This window comes from Kryptolebias marmoratus, linkage group LG5, assembly GCF_001649575.2.
Source record: "Kryptolebias marmoratus isolate JLee-2015 linkage group LG5, ASM164957v2, whole genome shotgun sequence".
NCBI lineage: Eukaryota > Metazoa > Chordata > Actinopteri > Cyprinodontiformes > Rivulidae > Kryptolebias > Kryptolebias marmoratus.
In genome coordinates, this window is record NC_051434.1 from 19,133,445 (window position 1) to 19,154,431 (window position 20,987).

At 38.6% G+C, this 20,987-nt stretch overlaps 1 protein-coding gene across 4 annotated transcripts in view; it reads right to left on the bottom strand.

Annotated features, from left to right (window-relative positions):
* phf14 (PHD finger protein 14) overlaps positions 1–20,987 on the bottom strand; it is a 101,003-nt gene that overhangs the window by 28,482 nt on the left and 51,534 nt on the right. For 3 of the 4 annotated variants that reach the window (XM_017430689.2, XM_017430688.2, XM_017430687.2), the window contains exons 15-16: positions 18,900–18,962; positions 18,225–18,346 (exon numbers count right to left, since the gene is read on the bottom strand). In XM_017430689.2, the coding sequence (XP_017286178.1) occupies positions 18,225–18,346; positions 18,900–18,962 (185 nt within the window). Of the gene's footprint in view, positions 1–13,334; positions 15,869–18,224; positions 18,347–18,899; positions 18,963–20,987 lie in introns of those variants that run through there. The other variant, XM_017430693.3, reaches the window with a different exon arrangement.

Consider the following 20,987-nt stretch of genomic DNA (forward strand, 5'->3'; position numbering starts at 1 on the left):
CAACTCTATCTATTACTAAAATTTAATTTCATGAACTTCTGGGAAGAATTTAAAGAAACTTCCAGGAATTAATCACCGGGACCCACAACTGATTAAAATTTGGAACCAACCAAATTAAGGGCCGCCACTGCAGCTAATCAATACCAGCACACACAAAACTGACTATAAATCAATCAGTTTTACTGATAATGAGCTAAAATTTGCTGTAGTTGTAGCTGAGAGTCATTCATAGCAATTACTCTAAGTGTTTAAACTTTAACGTTAACTGCTGGAGTCAATAATGTTTGTTAATAAAATTTGTTACTAACAACCAATAGATGGACTTTAATGAAACTTTTAGAAAGTAAATATTGGATATTAATTTACAACTGATTAACATTTGGAGTTAATCCAGTTCAGTTTGGCCTCTGGAGCTAAATGACATTACCCAACACAAAAATGGCTATATTGTAACACAGCCACATTTTTTTAGCTACTGAGCTAAAATGTGATGTGGTAGAAGCTGATAATCACTCATAACACACAACTCAGAACTCATAACTCTCAGCGACACGTCTTCCAGTATTTTCAAGGTTTGACATTTCTCAACTTAAGGTAATTTAACCTTAAACGCTAGCATATAAGGCAGCGGTGATATGCATTCCTTCATGCAGTGCTAATCCTTAATTTCAAAACTGTATTATTACCCAGTTTATGTTGTGTTTTTATGTTATAAAACACTATTAGTTACAAAAGGCAGACCTTTGTGTATTAGCAGTGTTTGAGGCAATGTGATGCAGTGTGTTGTTGTTTTGTACATGTGACTTCAGATCTGTGGTTTTGTTGCACAGGCTGTAAAATATAGTAACTGTCATTTATTTCTGGTTGTAAATACTGTAGAGGAACAAAGACATTATCAGGATATTAAGAATAATCTTCTTTAAACCAGTAATTCATATAGCTCAAGGTTGTTTTGACTGTCTGGGTCAACAAAGTAAGCCTGTACTGTATTGCTCTTCAGAAAATAAAATAAAATTAGGCTTTTGAATAAGAGGTTGATACTTTATATACCATTACTGTAATCTGCTTGCATTATGAAATGTCTGAGGTGCACACACTCTCGTATTTTTGTATTTTATTCAAAGAGCCTCTTTTTTACACAACCTTCATATTTGATTTTATCTGTTTTTATTGGTCAAACTCTCTGTTTGGCTTAAAAACTCTTTCTAAAGTAGACCATTTCTTCCTACCATTGTTGTGGTTTATGTTTTTTTTTTGGTCCTAAAATCTCCCACAATGCCCTTCTGTCCTCAGTAATGAAGATGAATAGAGTTCGTGGTTGACCTCCATGACTCTCCTGTTATCAGATTTTCAATAGAGAACGTGAATCTCCTTCATTGATTAGGACGTAATTGGTTCTAATTGGGAAATGTGTGTTTACTAGTCAGAGGGAGCTTATGGAGAGGTGGTCAGCCTAGTAAATGATTAAAAGAAAAGCCAGACTTTCTGCAATATATTTACAGTTCAATGTTATCGTGTCAAACAGACACATGATACCTGAAGACAGTACTTTAAAACATTTTATAAACTATTTTAACTTATAACACAGTTCAGTTGATGAAAAGTGGAAGACTTCTTGCACATAATAGTTAGAATGTTAACCTAAACTACAAAAGTAAATAAAACATATTTAGCTGTAAAAAACACAAACTAAAAAAACTACATATATCACAAATCAGTATTTTAGAGACGTATTTAAAGCATTTAAGGAAGCTTCTGATTGTTTCTTCTCACCTGTGCCCCATAAATATAGGGAAATTAATTTTAAAAATGATGATTTTCGTTTTATTAAGACTGCATGGATATGTTCTTCTACAACACTGAGGACAAAATATAATAAAATCAGAGTAGATTGGGTGTGATTTATGGTAACTATTCTTTAGGAAGCAACTATTATTTGTAAGTAATGAAGCCAGATTTGTGCTGAGTGTGTATTCTTGAGGGAATTAGGCTGATTGATGAATCGAATGTGATGGCACTGCAAAAATCTTCAAAGCAACACATGTTAAAAAATGTTAACTTTAAACAGGAATTCCCCAGAACATCATCAGTGTGAATTTATGATTGGTAGTAAGAACAGGCAAACATTAACCCACAATGAATGTTTCACATTTCATTTTGTTTTAATGTCTTTGAAAAGACTATTAAAAATAAGCTGTCCAAACAAATGAACATTTAATGAAAAAAATAACAAACAAAAAAGTACCCGTACTTTTAAAATATGAAAAGAAGCCATCTCCAACAAGTCTCTTTGTACTCAACTGTCTCATTTTGTAGCCCCTTTAGCCCCACTTCGTATCCACCTTAGCAACCGCCCCAACGTTGATGATTTCAATTACTGAAGTACACTTTTGAAATTAAGCTTCTAAAATAATATGACATTTTATCATGTTTGCCTAAAAACACAGGAAGACTATGTTGTGCTTTTTCTGTATTTCATACAAGCAGCATCTTCTTCAATACACCTGAACTGTCAAGAGGAGTCAGTGCCTGGGACATGCAGATTTGCAAATGAGAGCTGCAATTGTCAGTCTGGGGGTTTTTATTGTTGGAAATTGAAGTAGGACCTCGTTTACAGGTCCTGCCATGTTGTATTTTTGGAACCAGTGTCTGTGCCCTAAGGATGTGTGAGGCTTTACTGCAAGGTTAGGGTAAGGTGAGGAAGGGGGCCAGGTCATTTGCTAGATAGTTATGCAGTCTGCAAATTGAATGCAAGACCTTATTCTGCGTAAATGTTTTATTTTTTCCTTGTATCTGCAAAAGTCTACTTAGTTCATTTTTAATATTGTCAGCACTCATCATTAGCACCTACAAAGTCTCCAAGCTCATTAGTGATTCAGCTGGGGACATCAGTGTGGCCCAGCAAGACTTGCTGTTATTTCATATCTTTTTAAAAACCTCTGTGAAATATTTCGCTACATATTTTTTTGTCAAATCTTGACACTTCAACTTGTGTTTCCTACACAGTCTAAATAGACCAAACTAGAAACTGTAATAGGGTGAGAGAACTTTCTTGTCTGCAAATTTGTGAACATAGTGTTTACATCTAGAGATGAGCATTGGGAAGGTACAGTTCACAACATTGTTGGTGCAGTTTCTTATCTCTGAATACAAAGAAACTATATGCAAGTTATTTTATTCTGTTTGCCTAATCAGCAGTTTTGTTTGCTATCTTTGTCTGTGTATGACTATTTAAAAAATCCACAATGTCATCTTTTGACTAGGTAGAATTTAGCAACATAAATGTCCGCCTAAGTACTAGAATTACACGAAAAGTCTGTGGTAACTTTGTTTTGACTAGAATTAGCAAATCTCTAGTAAGCATTATAATATGGAATGCTGCCCTCTGGCAAGAGGCTAAAAATACCTGTGAAATAGATGCGATAATACAGTGTAGTAGTTACAAATTACGCACGGCAGATTTAGTAAAACCAGAGTAAAAATTTAATTGGCATGGATAATTGGCATCTTATGAGTTGTAAGAGCATAACCTAACAGCTGCTGCACATTAGCACAAATTTGCCATGGCAGGTGCATCTCTTCCTCGCCTCTTCTCTCACACACATATACAGATGATGTGTGTGATGGGCTGAGCAGGCATATCTGCCCAGGAAACGATGGGAATTTAAAGTGCCCTCTAGCCAACTAGTGAATAGAAGACAAATGACCAAAGTGTGTGTGCTCCACTAATGAGCCCACTCCCATTGTTGTGCACAAACTGCCAATTGATTTTATATGAATCTCCAACTAAGGCAAAAAGGAAAGACCAAAGTCTTCTGTTTCACAGCTGGAGACCCTTGAATACCTTCCAAATTCACAGGAGGGCTCTTTTCATTTAGCAAGACTGCGACGACTACACACATGCTTTCCTAATGACTTTAGCTCCGTTTCTGCTGTGTATCATGGGGAAGATCTTTACACTAAAGCACTGCTTTCTGAAGCAGACACAGGGTTTCAATGTGTATTAGTGGAGCGGTGTGGTTTTTAGGATGGCCTAATTTCAAGCAAAACTGCACTTCATTCTCAAACAGATCCACACATTGACCAAAGATCAACAAAAGCATTTAAGCGTTCAGCATTCCGACAAATTAGTTCTTTTAAATAAAAGAATAATTGGAGAAGTACAGTACATTTACAGAACCCCTGTGGACGGATGTATCAATGAAAGTATTTATCTTTGGAAGATGCTGGCATGTCACTAATTAGATTGTTCGGCAGGAAGAAGGAAGCCAACTTTCATATGAACATGATACCCACCTCTCAATACCACATAATAAATGAGAACATGCAACTCTGTCACTTAAATATAATTACAAAATGTTCTTCCTTTGCCAAATAATACCCAACCAGTGGAAATGAATAGATGAGCGTATTCTCAGAGCAGTTCTGAACCTAAATATACAGGAAAGACTGCCTTAAAAGTAAAGGTAGTATCTCACTGGGCTGTGAGTGTTGATAACTACTGTAGTTGGCGAATGGCATTCACCAGGGAGTCTCCAAAATGTCTCAAAATGTTCACAGGGTTTCTCAGTTGCGTGAGTCACAGAGACTCACAGCCTTGTTGTTAGAATTTTCAAAATGTTAAAAAAAAAAAAAACTGCATAAACTTTCTCTTAAAATAGTCAGCATTGTTGTTGGCATCTCTAAGCCATCTCCAACCTTTCCCAATTTACTTTTTGTGAATTTTAGAACACCACAATTGTATTTTGACATCTGCACAGGGATTTTCCTATGACAGTAAACATCCAAGGCTACAGCGCCAAATGTCAAGGTGTAAAAGTCACACTAGTGATAAATAGGAACGTTTGATAAACTTGTCCAAATCTGCCTATCTTTATTTCAAAAGTGTACTGCAGTAGATTAAATTGTAAATGTGGGGGCGGCTGCCAAGGTGTGTGCAAAGCGGGTATAATATGGGGGAAGGTAGGCTATCCGTAAACACAAAAATAGGCCAGTGTTTTCAAAAACTGGCCACTCAAAACATGGCTACATGTTCAATGGTTGGAGACACTCAGAATTCAGTGAGACTGCAATAAAATATTTGCCCATTTTCTCACAATCCTGAGTCACCAACTAGTTAACAGTTGCAGCTCAGTGAAATACTACCTTAGGCAGCATCACTGAAAAATGCTGTTGCCCATCAAGGTGACATACTGTAAGTGTTGAAGAAGCTGGCTTTGATATTTTAAAAACTCCTGTCGCTCTAGGTGATGACATCAACCATGTATTAAAAGAAAAGAAAGTTTGCCTGTGAAGATGTTTTCATTGGTAAAATATGTGGTTTGTTAATCCTTTCTCCAATTTCTGATGTGAAGATAATGAATGAAAATATTTTGGTAAGCCACATTTAACATTCATTACTTTCCATGTACAATGTGTGTGTGTATATATATATATATATATATATATATATATATATATATATATATATATATATATTTATTACATTACAATATATGACACTGTTACTGTCATTAACTTGATGTTTCTCTTCTTTTCACAGCATGTACTCTTGGCTTGGTGCCTTTGTGTCCTTTTCCTGTTTTCTCACCATCAAAGCAATGGAGGCAAATAGCCTTATTTTCTGAGCCTGCTTTTGTTGAAAGTTTCTCACTGTTAAAAAGTGAGGTAAAACTAATGCAGAACTTCTGTTTGTCACAACCCTTTGTTTGAATAAGTATTTGACAAGACCACAAATTTCACTGGATTTATGAAGAGTTTGACCAGTTGGTGGCACTACAAGAAAAATCTGAAGACTCTAAATGCATGATTAGACATGTATAAAAATAAGAAATCTATATCCAGTAAGACAGTGGATATAACCACTCGAAGATATTTTTGGATCATGTTGTAATAACTGAAAGATATGCTGCTTGGATGAGAGTCATATCTGTGACCATGGTTCTTAACTTGAAAAAGGTTGAAAAAAAAAAAAGCTCCAGGGCTGGGGTTGAATCTTTGCCGGAGTTTAAGTGTCTGGGCCTATTGTTGACGAGTGATGGCGGAATAGAGCAAGAGATGGACCAAAAATTGAGGCAGTATGAAAAGAGTTGCTACTCAAGTCTGTTCTGGTTAAAAAGGAGTTGAGCCAAAAGGCAAAGCTCTTGATTTACTGCTTTATCTGTGTTCCAGATATTCCCAGATATTAGCAGCTGAAATGAGCTTCCTCTGTAGTGTGGCCAGCGTGCCACTATGGAGAGGGATGTGTGAGTTTTCCTTCTGAACCTGTTGCTTCCGTGACCCAACAACACATAAGCAAAAGTAAGTGGATGGATGGATGGATGGATGGATGGATGGATGGATGGATAAATAATCATGTCACTGTGATGAACACTGTCATCTTTTCCTTCCTTGGCTTCATTTAGTATTCCCATTTTCTTGTTACTAAAGTCAAAACTACCACAACAAAAAGCATCAAAACAATTCAGTAACCTATTGGTGACATTATAGACAAATGAGCCATTTCTTCCAGCAGTTTGGGGTTTTAGCCAGAGGGAGGATAGTCAATTTGGACCTTTATTGGCTGATCTACATCGTGTCGCCAGAGTTGTTCTCAGTCAGCGGATACCGCCAGCCTTTATCTGCTCCCAACAATGCCCTTACATACCCAGGCACAGCAAGGTCCTTGATGTTATCAAAGCAATTTGGCCGTGCTTTAATCATTGGAAAAACTGAGCAGCTCCCCCTCCTACCTTGTACTTTGGAGGCAGACAAAATCCAATCACTCATAAGAGAGGTTATTGATTGATGTAATCTTATTGGAGGTAAGGTGGTAGAGGAGACATGACAGATTGCTTTTGTCTGCTACATGTGTTGCTCACGGTTGGCAATCCGTGTCCTCTTTCATCTTGTGTTTAATCTCTGTGAGAAGTTCTTACATCCTCCCTGCCCCTGTAGTGTCACTGCAGGACTGGTCCTTGCTGAACATCGTTGATGGCCCACAAATCTGAACCGGCTCCGTTTGATCTCATCCACCTCTGAGAAATAGTTGTCACATCCATGTTCATGTGCCAAAATGAGGAAACGCTATCGCCTCAGGAGCCGCAAAGAGCTGCCATTTATACAGATCGCCTGCAGGGATTTTCCTGATGTGTCACTTCAACAAAATTAAATCAAACTGATCAGAACATGTTTGACACAATTTTAAACTCTGTCATCTGGATGAATAGAAGATTATGTCCAAATAGGAGCTCTGCAGACTGGCAATAAAAAACATAATTCAACCTAAGGAATTGCTGAGCAGGAGAGAGAGAAAGAGACACTTGCTATTAATTCAAGACTTTAAAAAAAAAATCTATTTACATAAAACCTTTGGTGTGGGGTTAATGTTATCTTACAGTAAAATGCAAATTAATCAATAAATAAATAAAAATATTTTACATCTAGAGAAATTTCTGAAACATGAAAAAATAACATATTGACCATCTGTTCTCAATTTTTTAATCAACTTTAATTTTGCTTGATTTACGTTTTCTAATTGTTGTCTTTTTCAGTACAGATGTCCAATACACATTCATTGCATGTTTATTGTCATGTTTATATCTAGCTTAGCTAAAACTATTTTATTAATCCTCACCTCAACAAAAAGTCAAGTAAAAAATGGCTACAAAAAGCCTTTGCGTAATTGACCACTAAAGAAGACAAAAAAGATGCAAACCTGTGCATTGGCTTTGCTACCCTTAACCCTGACTCAACCATAACAATAGCCAAACAACATATTCAGGGTTGTCATGCATTCTTATGTACCGGTAGATAACTCAACTCTCCATACAGTTTCCCAACTGCTCCATACTTGAGTTTATACCTCTTAAGATAAATAGGCATCAAAAAGAGTTGTTATTTGGCAACAAAAGACTTCAGTTATTGATATTATGCTGCTTTGCCACTCTGGAGGAGCATTTTTGTTTAAGCGTACCCAGCACTGACAGATGTACAAAACTGTAAAGAAAAATGAACCATTTGGTGGTCAGATCGCAACAAGCAGCTGGTATTAAGGTCCTACGTCTATCGGTTATCATTTACTGGGAGGATTACTGATGAAAGTGGCCAGAAATCACATATGAAGACATTTTATTACATTGCAGGCTCAGTGTAAAAACCTCAGCAATGAAAAACACTGCATAAAAACATGAATGACATAAAATCTTTGTTTACTGTCGGTAATTAGTAATGGTCAGTAACCAGACATCAACAGACATCAGATCAGAGCTTTTTGACTGATCATGAAGCTTTTTATCCCAGAAACTGCTAAAAATGCCCCATCTCTTTTACAGCAGGGGGTGCTTTTAACTACAAACAGGCCAAGCTTTTTCATGAAATATTTCCATTTTTTATGCAGTAAAACAGGTACTCATCATGTAAATTAAAGCTGGATGGTATTTTAAAAGCGTTAAGTGGAGAGAGCTAAACGCTACATGCTACACAGCATTGGTCCTGATCAACCGTTTTAAGTTTGAAAATGACTGATCTGTGTTTGTAATGTGCAGTTGTAATGACTGGTGTTACTATTCGGTTTTAAGCAGACAAGACTTTAAACCAAAATGTCCCAGGTGAGTTCTGACAGATTGCACAAGATTTTTGTTCAAAAATTTGCCATAAACTATTTAGAGTCAACTCTAATCTGTTAGCAGATTGTAATGAAACTTTCAGACAAGGATAATTTGATGAACTAATTAACTTCTGAAGTCAATCTAATTCAAGATAGCTGCCACAGTTATTCGACATTAGCCATCACATCAATGGCTATAACTCAGTCAGTTTTACAGATACTGTACTAAAATTTGATATGGCTGTAGCTGGCAGTCATTTGCAACACATACTCTAAGCGTGACATCTTGTGATACCACGAGACTGCACACAACGACATTTTCAAGGTTTGACCAAAATGGCTACAACTCTCATTTATCAACATAAGATGATCTTAGTCCAAAGCTCAGACTGCGGGCAAAATGAATTCATTTAAGGAAGGCCAGGTCTTTAATGATATATTTGAGATGATCAAAATATTGGTAAATGATTAAGCAGTACAAACAACTTGGGCAAGTCTGAAACATATGCCTTTCTTACATCTCTGAGAAACAATATAGTTCAGAGTGTATTTGGGAGCTTCCAGAAGCATCAGAAGACCTGCTGATGACTGAAATGTGATTACAAGTGGTCACTCAGGACACATTTTATTGCTCGGTGTGGGCACATGAACTTGGTGCTGTCCTCATTGATTGGATCCCTCAGGAGGCACATTGGTGCCAAATCTTAACAGACCCTTAATGAAAAGACTCGAAGGGACTGTGTCTTAATGTTGGTAATTGTTCGTCTCAGCACTTCTGTAGCCAATCACAGGTGCGTATACAGACAATGGTTTTGCAACCTCAAAAACTTTTTTCTCTGGGTCAGCCCTGCTGTCTAAGATCAAGTGGCTGAAACAAGGCAGTGAATTTATCACAAGTGAGCAATGCAATTACCCTGGGAGTGGCCACGTGACAGAAATCAATTTGACACAAAGCACTAAGCCATTGACTCCCATCCATGACAAAGTGCACCACAGAAAGGAGTGGATTATTGGACTTTGTGAGCCTCCTACTTTTTGATCTACTGTTGGGTCACTGCAACATTATAAAAGAGCCATTGTTTTACAAGATGGAAAAGTAATGAATGGACTGCTGAAGTCGCACCTATGGATAAAGCCAAGTCGGAGCGGCTACTTTTATTAGCTTATCTGGACACAACTCATTCACAGTTACAGACAAGAGGGAAGGGTGGAAAGAGAGAGTGATTTCTACAGCTCACACCTGGTGCTGGCTTGGGAACTGAAGTTTTACATGCTTTCCAGCAGGGGGCTCCAGTAATCTAGGTACCAATTTGAAAAAGAGCTGATTTAGACAGCATGTTTGCACCCTCGCCCCTGCTGGACAAACTGAAGTCTCTTGGCATCTAACCTCGCCAGAATAAAAACCAATCAGCTATCAACAGACTAAAATTCCTTTTCAAAGATGTGTGTGAAAAGTAACCTATAAGCTATAAGATGGCAATAAAGTTTTAGGGTTTATATTCAGGAAGTAATAATGAAAAATGGGTAGGAGGCAAACAGTGCAGATAAAAAAGGAGAAAAATCCTTGTTGAGAAAAAGGAGAAGGAAAAGTGTGAACCTCGGGGAGCATTTAGGCAAACCCACACATTGGCTGAATCAGTGGGATAAAGAGACAGGGGAAGAAGCTAGGGAGTAATAGATTTTAGCTGCTTGGCCACTCTTCCCACACAGCTCCAGCCCCAGCTCTTGAGTTTTCTGTTTTAATAGAGGGGGGAAAGGGTGAAGTCAGCAAAAACAAAATGCCGCCATTAAATCATCTCCCCGGATCTGGTGTCAGAGCGGTAATAGGAAACGCACTCATCATCAGAAAGGTTACTGCTTTCCAAAACCTCCCTGCTAGCTTTTCTCTCTTTTTATGCTCGGGTCCCTCCCATTCTTGCATGACTAGGCCTCAGTCTCATTCGTAACCAAAAAATTGTCTGTGGCAGAGCTGATCTCTGGTTCGGAGGCTATTGTTCCGTTGTCGAAGACCTTATGGCCGCAGACTGAAGCAGCTACATTTCACCATGGCATTACTGATTTTATCTCATAGATGCCACAAAGAGATACTGCTGCCAGACTGAAATAGGAAATGCTTCTTACAAATATGAAATGGGCAAACTAGTCAGTTTACAGATCTTGTTTATATGAAATGGTTTTCAGATCCTGTTTTGTGGTTTCCATCAATCCATTCATCCGTCCACATCCGCTAATAAGTACATGAACTCAACAACAAGGCATTTTCAGGTTAGAGAGGATATGTTATCCCTCTAGTGAAATCTGAGTCCATCCGGGATCCCCTCTCTGTAAAATGCGCTCAGAAAACCTCCAAAGGGAGGTACCCAGGAGGCATCCCGAACCACCTCAGACTCCTTTTGATGCTGAGGAGACGTGGTTCTAATTGTGGTTCTCATGGATTTCAGAGTTCCCCACCCTATCTCTAATGCTGAGCCCAAGTAGTAAAAGTAGTATCGCACTGGGCTGCGACTGTTGGAAATGAGTTGGCAACTCAAAATTGTGAAAAAATTGCAAGAAAATAGGAACATTTTTAGCTGCAGTCTGTCAGAGTTCTTAATATTTGTGATCAAGAGACCAGTGAGCTGCATTTTGAGGCAAATTTGTGAAAACCACTGTCTACTTTTATGTTCACGGCTTGCAAAACTGTATTCAAGGCCATGCACATTATCTTGTTACCCACCTCCAGCCACATCGTACTTGCCTTGGCCCACTTTGTAAGCACCTTGGCAGCTGCCGCAATGTTTATAATTTGATCTACTGGAGTACACTTTTGAAATGTGACTAGTGGAAGAAAATTGAGAACCTCCACAAATGTTTTGAGACATTTTGGAGACTCCCTGGCAAATGCAGTTCACCAACTAGTTGCCAACAGTTGCAGCCCAGTGAGATATCGGTCTAAATTGAGAGCTTCAACTTTTGGCTCAGCTCCTTTTTCACTACGACAGACCAAAGCATTGTCTTCATTACTGCAGACAAGGCCCCGATCTATCGGTCCATCCTTCAATTCACCATACAATCACTTGTCTTTTGGCAGCTGGAAGAATATTTTGAACAGTAAGTGAAAATTCTGGTATTAAAGTTGATGTGCAGGGCCATAGCACCTTCACAACTGAAGCTCTTAAGGGATGCTTCTGGTCTGCAGTGGTCAGGACTTCGCAAAAGAGGTCTAACAAAGGAAAACTGGTGAACCAGATATGGGGTCATGGTCAGGAGCAAGGATTTAAATATGCATGGCGAAAATGAAAGCTGGACACTGCTGTGCCATCTAATAAAAGAGCAACTGTAAATCAGACGGCAGAAGAAAAAAAAAATACTCGTTTCAACTGAAAGGTTTCAGAACACACACCACATTGCAGTTTGTGTTTTTATGGGCTGTGTAGCTGCTGACCTGCCAGGGTGCTCATAATGACTCATATTCATCCCGGAAAAAAGTGCTACAGGATCAGAACTGAAGCATAAAGCAGAGGAAAAAAGGTGGCCTGTTCTGATCAATTATATTTTCTTTTTTAAATTAAGTGAACAATTGGGCCCAATTGTGTCGCTTATCTAGGAAAGACATGCTTCCAGACTGAGGAAGAAAAGCTGGCAGGAGCAGTGTGATGCTTTGAATACGGTTTTGCTGGGCCCTGTAACTTAAGTGGATGCTACTTAGACATGTACCACCTACTGAACCTAAACTTTGCTGTCCAAGTACATCTTTTCATGGAAACAGTATACCCTGATAGATAACTGTTTGCAAAATATCTCATGAACCATTAAACGGATCTTATTACAACTCTCAGAAAGTAACCATTCGATGCACATCAACATTCACCCCAACTCTAGATTGCAGCCACAGCTAACTGACCATTAAAATGTTGATTTTACAGATAATACGCTAAATTTTAATGTGGTAGTAGCCGAGAGTCATCCTCAACACATGTTCCAAGTACTAACACATTTTGTGAGACATTGCATGAGATTGTGCATGATGTTGTTTTCAAGGTTGGACCAAAACAGATATAACTCAGTCACTTCTCATAAAGCTGGTGATATGCATTCCTTTGAGGAATTCTAGGCCTTTAATTATATAGTGTCTTTATCCTGGAGAAACAAATGCAACACACATTTTCCAAGTCTTCTACACACAGCTCGGTGTCAGAAACCAAAGCAGGCCTCAAGATGTCTGTTTCGCTCCATGCCTCACTAGTTCATTTTGGTGACCTAAAAGGGACCTGCTCAATATTAGTTTGGTTGCCATAACCATATGGCTGATACTTGTATTTGCATCCTGCAGTATACAGTACCTGGCAAGGTGTATTGACTTGCAAATCAATGTGCATGCAGCTCACACAATATGATCACTTCATAAGTTCTACTCATGACTGTGACCCCCCGCCACGGACCTGAACAGAACATGTTTCAGCTCTGCAGCATAAAAAAGGCCCGAGGCAAATATGAAGATATTAGCAATCTGCGGCGGGGCTACAAGCTGTTACTGTTTTTTAAAAAGGAACTTTGGATGGGACTGCAGATGCATTTGAGTCTTTAATCTGTGTGGGTTGAGAAGTAACATTTCTTCGGCGCCACCCCCGCAAAACAAGAAGGCCACTTCCCAGGTGATAAATCACTGATGACAGGGGGCATTACACGCACAAACGGACCGCCGATGCTGCACCTTTAGAACAATTAATTAGCTGTCTGACACTCATTTATCACTGCGGCAATAAGGTGAGAAAAAAAAAATTCAAGAGTTTATTAAAGCTCCACCTAATTTCCAAGCGCTAAAGGCCAGAGGCTGAGACACTTCACATACACAAGAGGAACAACATTCATATTCATATGTCATATTACATTACACAATACATCAGAAATATTCCCTTAAAAGCATCTTGAAATCAACTGTAAACAAATGTTTGGCACAACTACATCACAAATCAAGTTTGACTTTGTTCACAACACAATCTTATAATGCACATAAAATAAACTATTAAGACACAAAAGGACGGTTTGGCCTTTTCAATAAATACTGTACACATCATCACACTACCTAGCATTCACGTTTCTATAATATCACATCACTTAGTTTTAGACCACTGAGCAGACCTAGGGAAATGGATAGCCATGCACTGTAGCAGCTACAACCTGGCAAGTCCTTCTGCACCAAGATCTTATCTCCAAAGACTCGATGCGGCGCGCTCTGAAGAGGCAAAAAGCGGTAAACTGTGAGGGTTTGACTGCTCCCTAAAGCATGCATATAGGGTTATAGACGGGGGGGACATGTGAGGCCAAGATGTGACACTTGTCATGAGTCCTGACAGAACAACGAGCAGCTGCTGTTTTGACAGCACTAAGGGCCAGCAGGGACAGGGAGACAAAGCTGGGCTTCGTTCTCAGGATGTGTCAGCTTAAATGTCACTCCAAGAAACGGAGACAGAGGGAGACTTCTAAAAGCCTAAGCACACTATACACCATTTGGACTAATACTTAAATGCTGCTACTAACTACACTACTTTGCTCCTACTACATTTGCTTTCTAGTAGAATTTAAGCTAGGATTTTTTTTTATTTAAAATTTTTTTTAATAAAAAACAGTGACTTTTCTTATTACTTCTGGTCCTCGACATAGTTAAAAACACAACACCGGGGTTTCTGAAAGCCTTTGCTGAAGTGGTCTAATTAGTTGCACTAAATTGCTACGGGTGATTGGTTGGCATATGACTTCAATCAATAATACTGATTAGTACTGATTAGAGGTCACACAGAAGGAGAAGAAAAGAAAAAAAAATGCTGATCTGAAAGAATTCACTAATGCTGGCTGAAAGCGAGCGCCTAGAGGCACAGAGACGACAGAACTGGGAAAGAGTAATAAGTCAAAAGATGCAAAAAAATAAAAATAAATAAATAAAATCAACTGAGGTGAAATGTCTAACAGCTGTAAACCAAACTGAGCTTTTTGCTGTTTTTACCCCCCCTCACAGCAGGTGGAAACAGTCAAACTTGGCAACTAGACTGAATTGCAATCTTAAAGGGAAATTTCAGCCATTTTGAATTGCGGCTCTATTGAAAAGTTAAGACCGATTAGTATCTTACTTGTTGTAGACATCTCTCGCTAAAACTTTAATTTGAAGAAATAGGGTTTTACTCGGCCCTGATTGGACTAGCTGCTAATCTGGTCAAAGACCAAAATGGATCCCGGCTGTCTTAAAACAACTAGAGTCTTTTAAATTTCATAGCAGTTCATGCAAACACTATTATTTAAAACTTTAGACAACCAGATATTTCACTTTATAGTTATTTTGGCAGAAATATTATATTCCTGAAGCGGGTTTTACAGCTAGCTGCTGACGCTCTTAGCTCGTGAAAATAACCATGGACGCTTGAGTAAATAATGGTATAAACTGAAACTGACAGCAATGTAAAGGTTGATACTGGTTCACACGAACCAGTATCAAACTTTTTTAAAAACAACATAATCCACCTTAATTTTGGCCTGCTCTGACTAGTCTTTAGCTTGTCAATCCAATCAGAATTAAATATTTCTCCAAACTGAGGGCATTTAAAGCGCTATCTGCAACAGATAAGATACTAATTGGTCATAAGCTTTACACAGAACCTCCCTTCAAAATGGTCGGGATATTGTTATAAAAACAGGCAAATGTAAAAATGGTATTGAGTAATCTGCAATAAAAAAATTTAATAAATTTTTCAAAAACAAAGCATTTTTCCGCCATACTTTCAAACTGTTTTCTGCTTTAAATATAAATAACACATAATTAGACACCAGCTCCTTGGTTTGTTAAGATTGGAGAACTCGACTGCTTTACAAATTGTTTGCTCTTGAGTTTAACCCTCTGAAGGTGCAAGTTTTAATCAAACCTAGAAAAAAAGTTGCCTTTACTTGCTCAAATAAATGAACTGTATCAATACAAAACTTTTTTTTTTTTTTTTGCTTGAACGTACGTACAGACTAAACTGCATTCGCTGCTACACACAACAGTGAGTTTACATACTGGCACTGTGTCAAAGAATCACAAAATAAACTTTAGCATTTAGGATTTCATGTTTCGGATTCACACAGTTTTGCTCAAATTTGTTTGTTGGACAGCTGCAGGTCCAGTTTGGATCACGGCTGTTGTGAGGCGATGTGTCGTTCCTGTTCTTCAGCCTGATTCGAGCTTCAATTTGCCTCTCTCTGTCTCTAAGCCAACGGTCATCAGTCCCGAGATTTTATGGGAGGTGAGGTGGCTGCCCCGGCTCTCACAACCTGTGCAATGCAAAGATAGAAAGAGTCAGGGCAGCACACCTCATACCCCGACCAGAAAACCTTAAAAACTCAAAAGATGCTTCAGAATTAAAAAAAAAAAAAAGAAACAAACACACACACATAAAAAAATACATTTTGGTAATTAAGAGATGAGACTTTTCATAATGATCCCTATCTTGCCACAGACACAGTTCAAGTCCAGACAGTGTGTGAAAATCTTTGATTCCCCCCCCCCCCTTCATTTCTTAAAAATAAGCACACTGTGAATTGGAGAACAAAAAGCAGCAAGTCTCCACTTCAGAGGAGCTGAAACCATTAAACTCAACTTTTGTGCTCTTTGACTGCTTGAATGATTACACATCTGTCAAAAGACTTAACATTTTTTTAGCTGATCATCTCATAGGTTAAGTACTTTTGTGCTAATACATTTAAATAATTGAAAGAATTAGAAACTACTTTACAGGATGAACGGGGTTTCACCGAGCAGCCATAGCATTTGACAATTCATAGCGAGCAATGAATAGTGTCCAGAAATTTACAAAGTTTAGGGTGTTAGTTCGGGTTGTACATCTCTGGTCTGTGGTCGATATGGTACAGATCTCGATAAACTGCCAACAAGCAGTTTCATTAAAGATACACGAGCAACAAAGAACTGATATGATGCTCCTTTATTTACAACATGATTCAGACTTAACATCTGATTCTATATGAGGTTGACTCAACACACTTTATTTTAATGTAATGTAACTGGATGTAACAAAACAAAAGAATGCTCTTATATCAGATATTGAGACTAATTATTTACTACCCTATAAAAATGACTGCTCCAAACATATCTGGTTCACCTCACTTTAAAAGTTACAATACACCTTTTTAAAACCTGACAGTTAAACAATACGAAAAAATTAGGCCTGGTACAAAACTAATAAAACTACCGAAATTGACCTGCTTGCAGGCTCTTTTTAAATCATTAAAATGATCGGATTTGATTGGTACACACACACACACACACACACACACACACACACACACAATAGACCGATGCATCTAGATTTAATCCCAAAACTGTATTGACACACACTCTGTTGATGCAGTCGCATCGGACAAATGCCTGTCCGTGAATTGGTACAAATCTGTTAATCTTCCTATTTATAGTGCTGGTCAATTTGTACTTTCACCATGTTTTTACCCAGTGGTAAAAACAACAATATTACAACAAATATTTATGATTGGTAAAACCAAGAAGTGCCTACACACTGATAACTACTAGCCTGGTGCACGATCATACGGTGTTTTAATTAATTAATTTATTTATTTTTGCTGTCAGCTGAATAAAGGTCCCTCCTTTTCCTGTCATCGCTCAGTCACAGAACATTATTCCATAAGTCCCAGGCACAGACTCTCAACAGCGCAGGTGTATTGAAGCTAATGCTGCTTGTAGGAATTACAGAGAAAACACAACCTAGCCTGCTTGTGTTTTGGAGCTTAACACATGATTTGAATAGAACTGCATTTTAAAATTTCTTCTGTCTTGAGATTTGGGTTACTGAGAAAACATCTGGAGCTGCAGCCCTGAATGCCGAGGTCTAACCACACCAATAATAATAATAATATAACTGACAAAATTAGCTTTTCTTTATTTCAAAAGTAGACTAAATCATCTACACTGAAACAGCAGACTAGGTGGGTACCAAATGAGCTGCAATGAGAATGAAGTGGGCTGAGGCAAATACAAAAGAGACCTGCAGCAGGCAGCTTCTTTTCATATTCAGTGTATGGATATGTGGTGATCAAAGCTGAGAAAGTACAATTTGGCAAAGGTACAAACTGACCTGAAGCCCATTCCTAACAACCACGGATACACTTCAGCCCTATCACTACAGATAACCTGGGTTAGGTTAGATAGAAACTACAGTTTTGAAGGCTTCTGTTTAGTCACAAGCCAATTTTTTTTTTTTTTTTTAAATAGGAGGGTCATCGCATAACAATGTGCTGTCAAGATGCCTGCACTGTTTCGGAGAACTGCAATAACAAAGAAGAATCCTGTTTATTAAATGCCTAACACCTGAAATCCCAAGAAAGGGGGAGAATTAATTGTGGTATTCATTATGCCTTAATCAAGTGAGCAAATGTATGTGGCAGGTCAATATAGGGGCCTATGGAGAGGATAACCTCGGCCCCCACACTCTGCAGAGCTCGAGCGGCTGGAGCCTAATGAAGACTGAATTTTAATCATCGGGAGGATATAGCTCCTCCAGGAGACACACACGAACACTTGGGAATGTAAAGGTATTTGTACACACACAATGTGTAATAACCCCGTGCTCCTTATCTGACCACACACACATTACCTCACCTCACTAGATTTTCATTGTCGCCCGGTCCTTTGCAAGTTGTACACTCAGTCCTCGTGTCATCAGCTTTAGGTTTCTTCTGCACTGCAGACTGGCGTTGTCTGCGCTCCCGTGGCAGAGGTTCCTATGGAAACACAAATGATTAGAAATGAGAGCTGGACGGATGTTTGTTGGAAGACGTAAAATAAATGTTAAACCAAGGAAAGAGCGAGAGCAATTCTTCACCGATTCTGAGCATATAAACATTTCGACGTTTGAAAACAAAAGCGAGAACATTTTGTGCACTTTTGCGTAATGTTTTATTTTTATTTTTTATTAATCAGCCTCATTTATTTATGGCATTAAAGGACATTCACAAAACTGTCTTTTTAAGAGGCTGCTGAGAGGTTCTGAGTGGTTGGCAGCTGAAAGACACCTCTGTTGAGCTTTCGTTCAACCTTCACCATGGTGCTCCGTACTGCTGGTACCAATACATGATGCGCTCAACAGTAAACTTTACAGCGGGGAATGAGACTCAGAACCGACACAGGAAGGGGAACATTTACTGATGCTAATAAAAAAAACATTCTTCCAAAGCAAAGGTGCACCAGGATTATGAAAAAACATTTAAATGAATCTACTTTAAGGAGGACGTAAAAGGTACGAAAAACTTGAAAGGATCAGAGGACGAAACAAACCTCGACTTTCTCTTCTCTGTCTTCAGCCATGGAAACTCTTTTTCTCTTCTGCCCTCTGGTTCTCTGAGAAGCACAAACATTTCACTTTTAAGCACCAACAAAATTCCATTAAACTTCACACAAGTCTGAGCTGAATGCATAAAAACCCCTTTCTGTTGAGAGACGGCAGTTTTCAAGCTCCAAAATTCAGCTTGAGCTACCCACTAGAATTTTAATAAATAAGATCCCGTGAGGACAGGATTGTCAAAATCAATAGGAGTATGATTATGGTAATGTCTGCACAGGGAAGGTGTTTTTGATAGTACTTTACTGGTACCAAGTTTTTGTTTTAGTCGTCAGTTTTTGTCACTTTACTTGTTCTTTCTTATCGTTACTTCTTACTGCTTTGATAATTGTTCTTAACCTTTTACATATCGTCTTGTTTTCATTCGGTATTTTGCTTTTATTTTAGGTTTTGTGTGTTTGTAAGACACTTTGTGCTGCCTGGAGATTGAGTTATTGATTGAATAACTGATTAGACAATAAGAAGTGAAAAACAACCAATACAACCAGTTTTGGTTTCTTCCCACAAAAGAAAAAAAAAAAGGTTTGGAATGCATTTTTTTTTTTTTTCAGCAGTTCCTGAGCATAAATTTTAGTGGGGCGGATATTTATTTCCTGAATCAATAACCACACAAATGTTACAATTAGAGTTACAAAAAAAAGGCTATATGTTGCTTAATATTTATGGTATTAGTTTTATGTGGAAAGTTGTCGCCTTTTTTTCCCTTCCCACGGGTCGAGGTTGTGTCTCGTGAGAACAGTCCGGTCTGAAAAGTAAATCAGAGAAACTGTTGTCTCCCGCACCCACCTCCACCTGAAACTGGAGTATGTTTAATTTTACCTAGGTAAAATTAAGCAGACAGACAGAAAGGTTCACAGCTTTCTGGATTGGATTTCTCATTTTACTTTTAGGTCATATTTCTGCAATAACACTTGGAAAGAAATTCACAATGCTGGCATATTCACCACTTTGATTAAAGCCACCACCTGGGCTTGAACTCGCAGCCTCGAGATTAAAAAAACCTCCAAAGTGACCACTGAGCTACAGCAGACACATGCTCATAGATTCAACAGAATCAGATAAATCAGATCCACCTGTGGGCGATCTAAATAGTTACGGACAGAAAAGGGGCCGACCGTGTTGAAGAAAATGTCCCGTTGTTTATCTCCCCTGTCTTTAATTTTCTGTGTTCAGTTCATGTCCGGCCTGCTGGTCTGCTCAAAGCTGCTGACTGACAATCTATCTTCTAATATTAGTCTCGTAAATGGATTTTAAAACAGTTGGAGACAGCAGGTTTTGCTGCACCTATTCCTGCATTAAATAAGACCAGGTGAGGTGTAACGTTCAGAGTGGTCGTATCACTGAGCTAAAACCAGCAGAATGTGTCCACAGGGTGGGATATTTTACACCCCAATGAGACACTGTTGGAGTTGCCCTGCAGTCCAGATCACTGATGTTAAATCTACTGACGAACTCAGTTGGTGACCTGTACCACCCTATAACTGTAAATAAGTCAAAAACCGAGAATGAGGCATGAAGAAACATTTTGAATTTAATTTAAAATTGTCAAAATAGTTGACAAAACACAGAACAAAACATTACACAGCAAGCTAAGTAATTCACATTGTTTTTTAGGAGGAACTATTTTAATTTCTTTTTTTTTCTTTTTTAGGTGGGCCTGCATCCCACCTGCGCTTATGGACTGGCCGCGCCTGATAAAGTGGATGGTCTTTGTGGTGTCTATGGTGTGCATTAAGAGCACAGTGGGCCTACCATTACATATGGAGTGAGATAGGTAATGGAGGGTTTTGAGCATACACCAAACCCCCATAGCAGTCCTGGGGGTTTATTGTTGTGATGGCATCTTAGAGTATCTGGGTTGAGCACGGGGGCAGCATATCCATGCGCACACTGGTGTGGCTTGGTAGGCTGTGTATCTATTGCCCACACCATACTGGCAGTGCTCTAAGTAAAGGTATTACCTCACTGGGCTGTGACTGGAACCAAATAATGTACACAGCCTAGAAATACAGTTCTACAAGCTC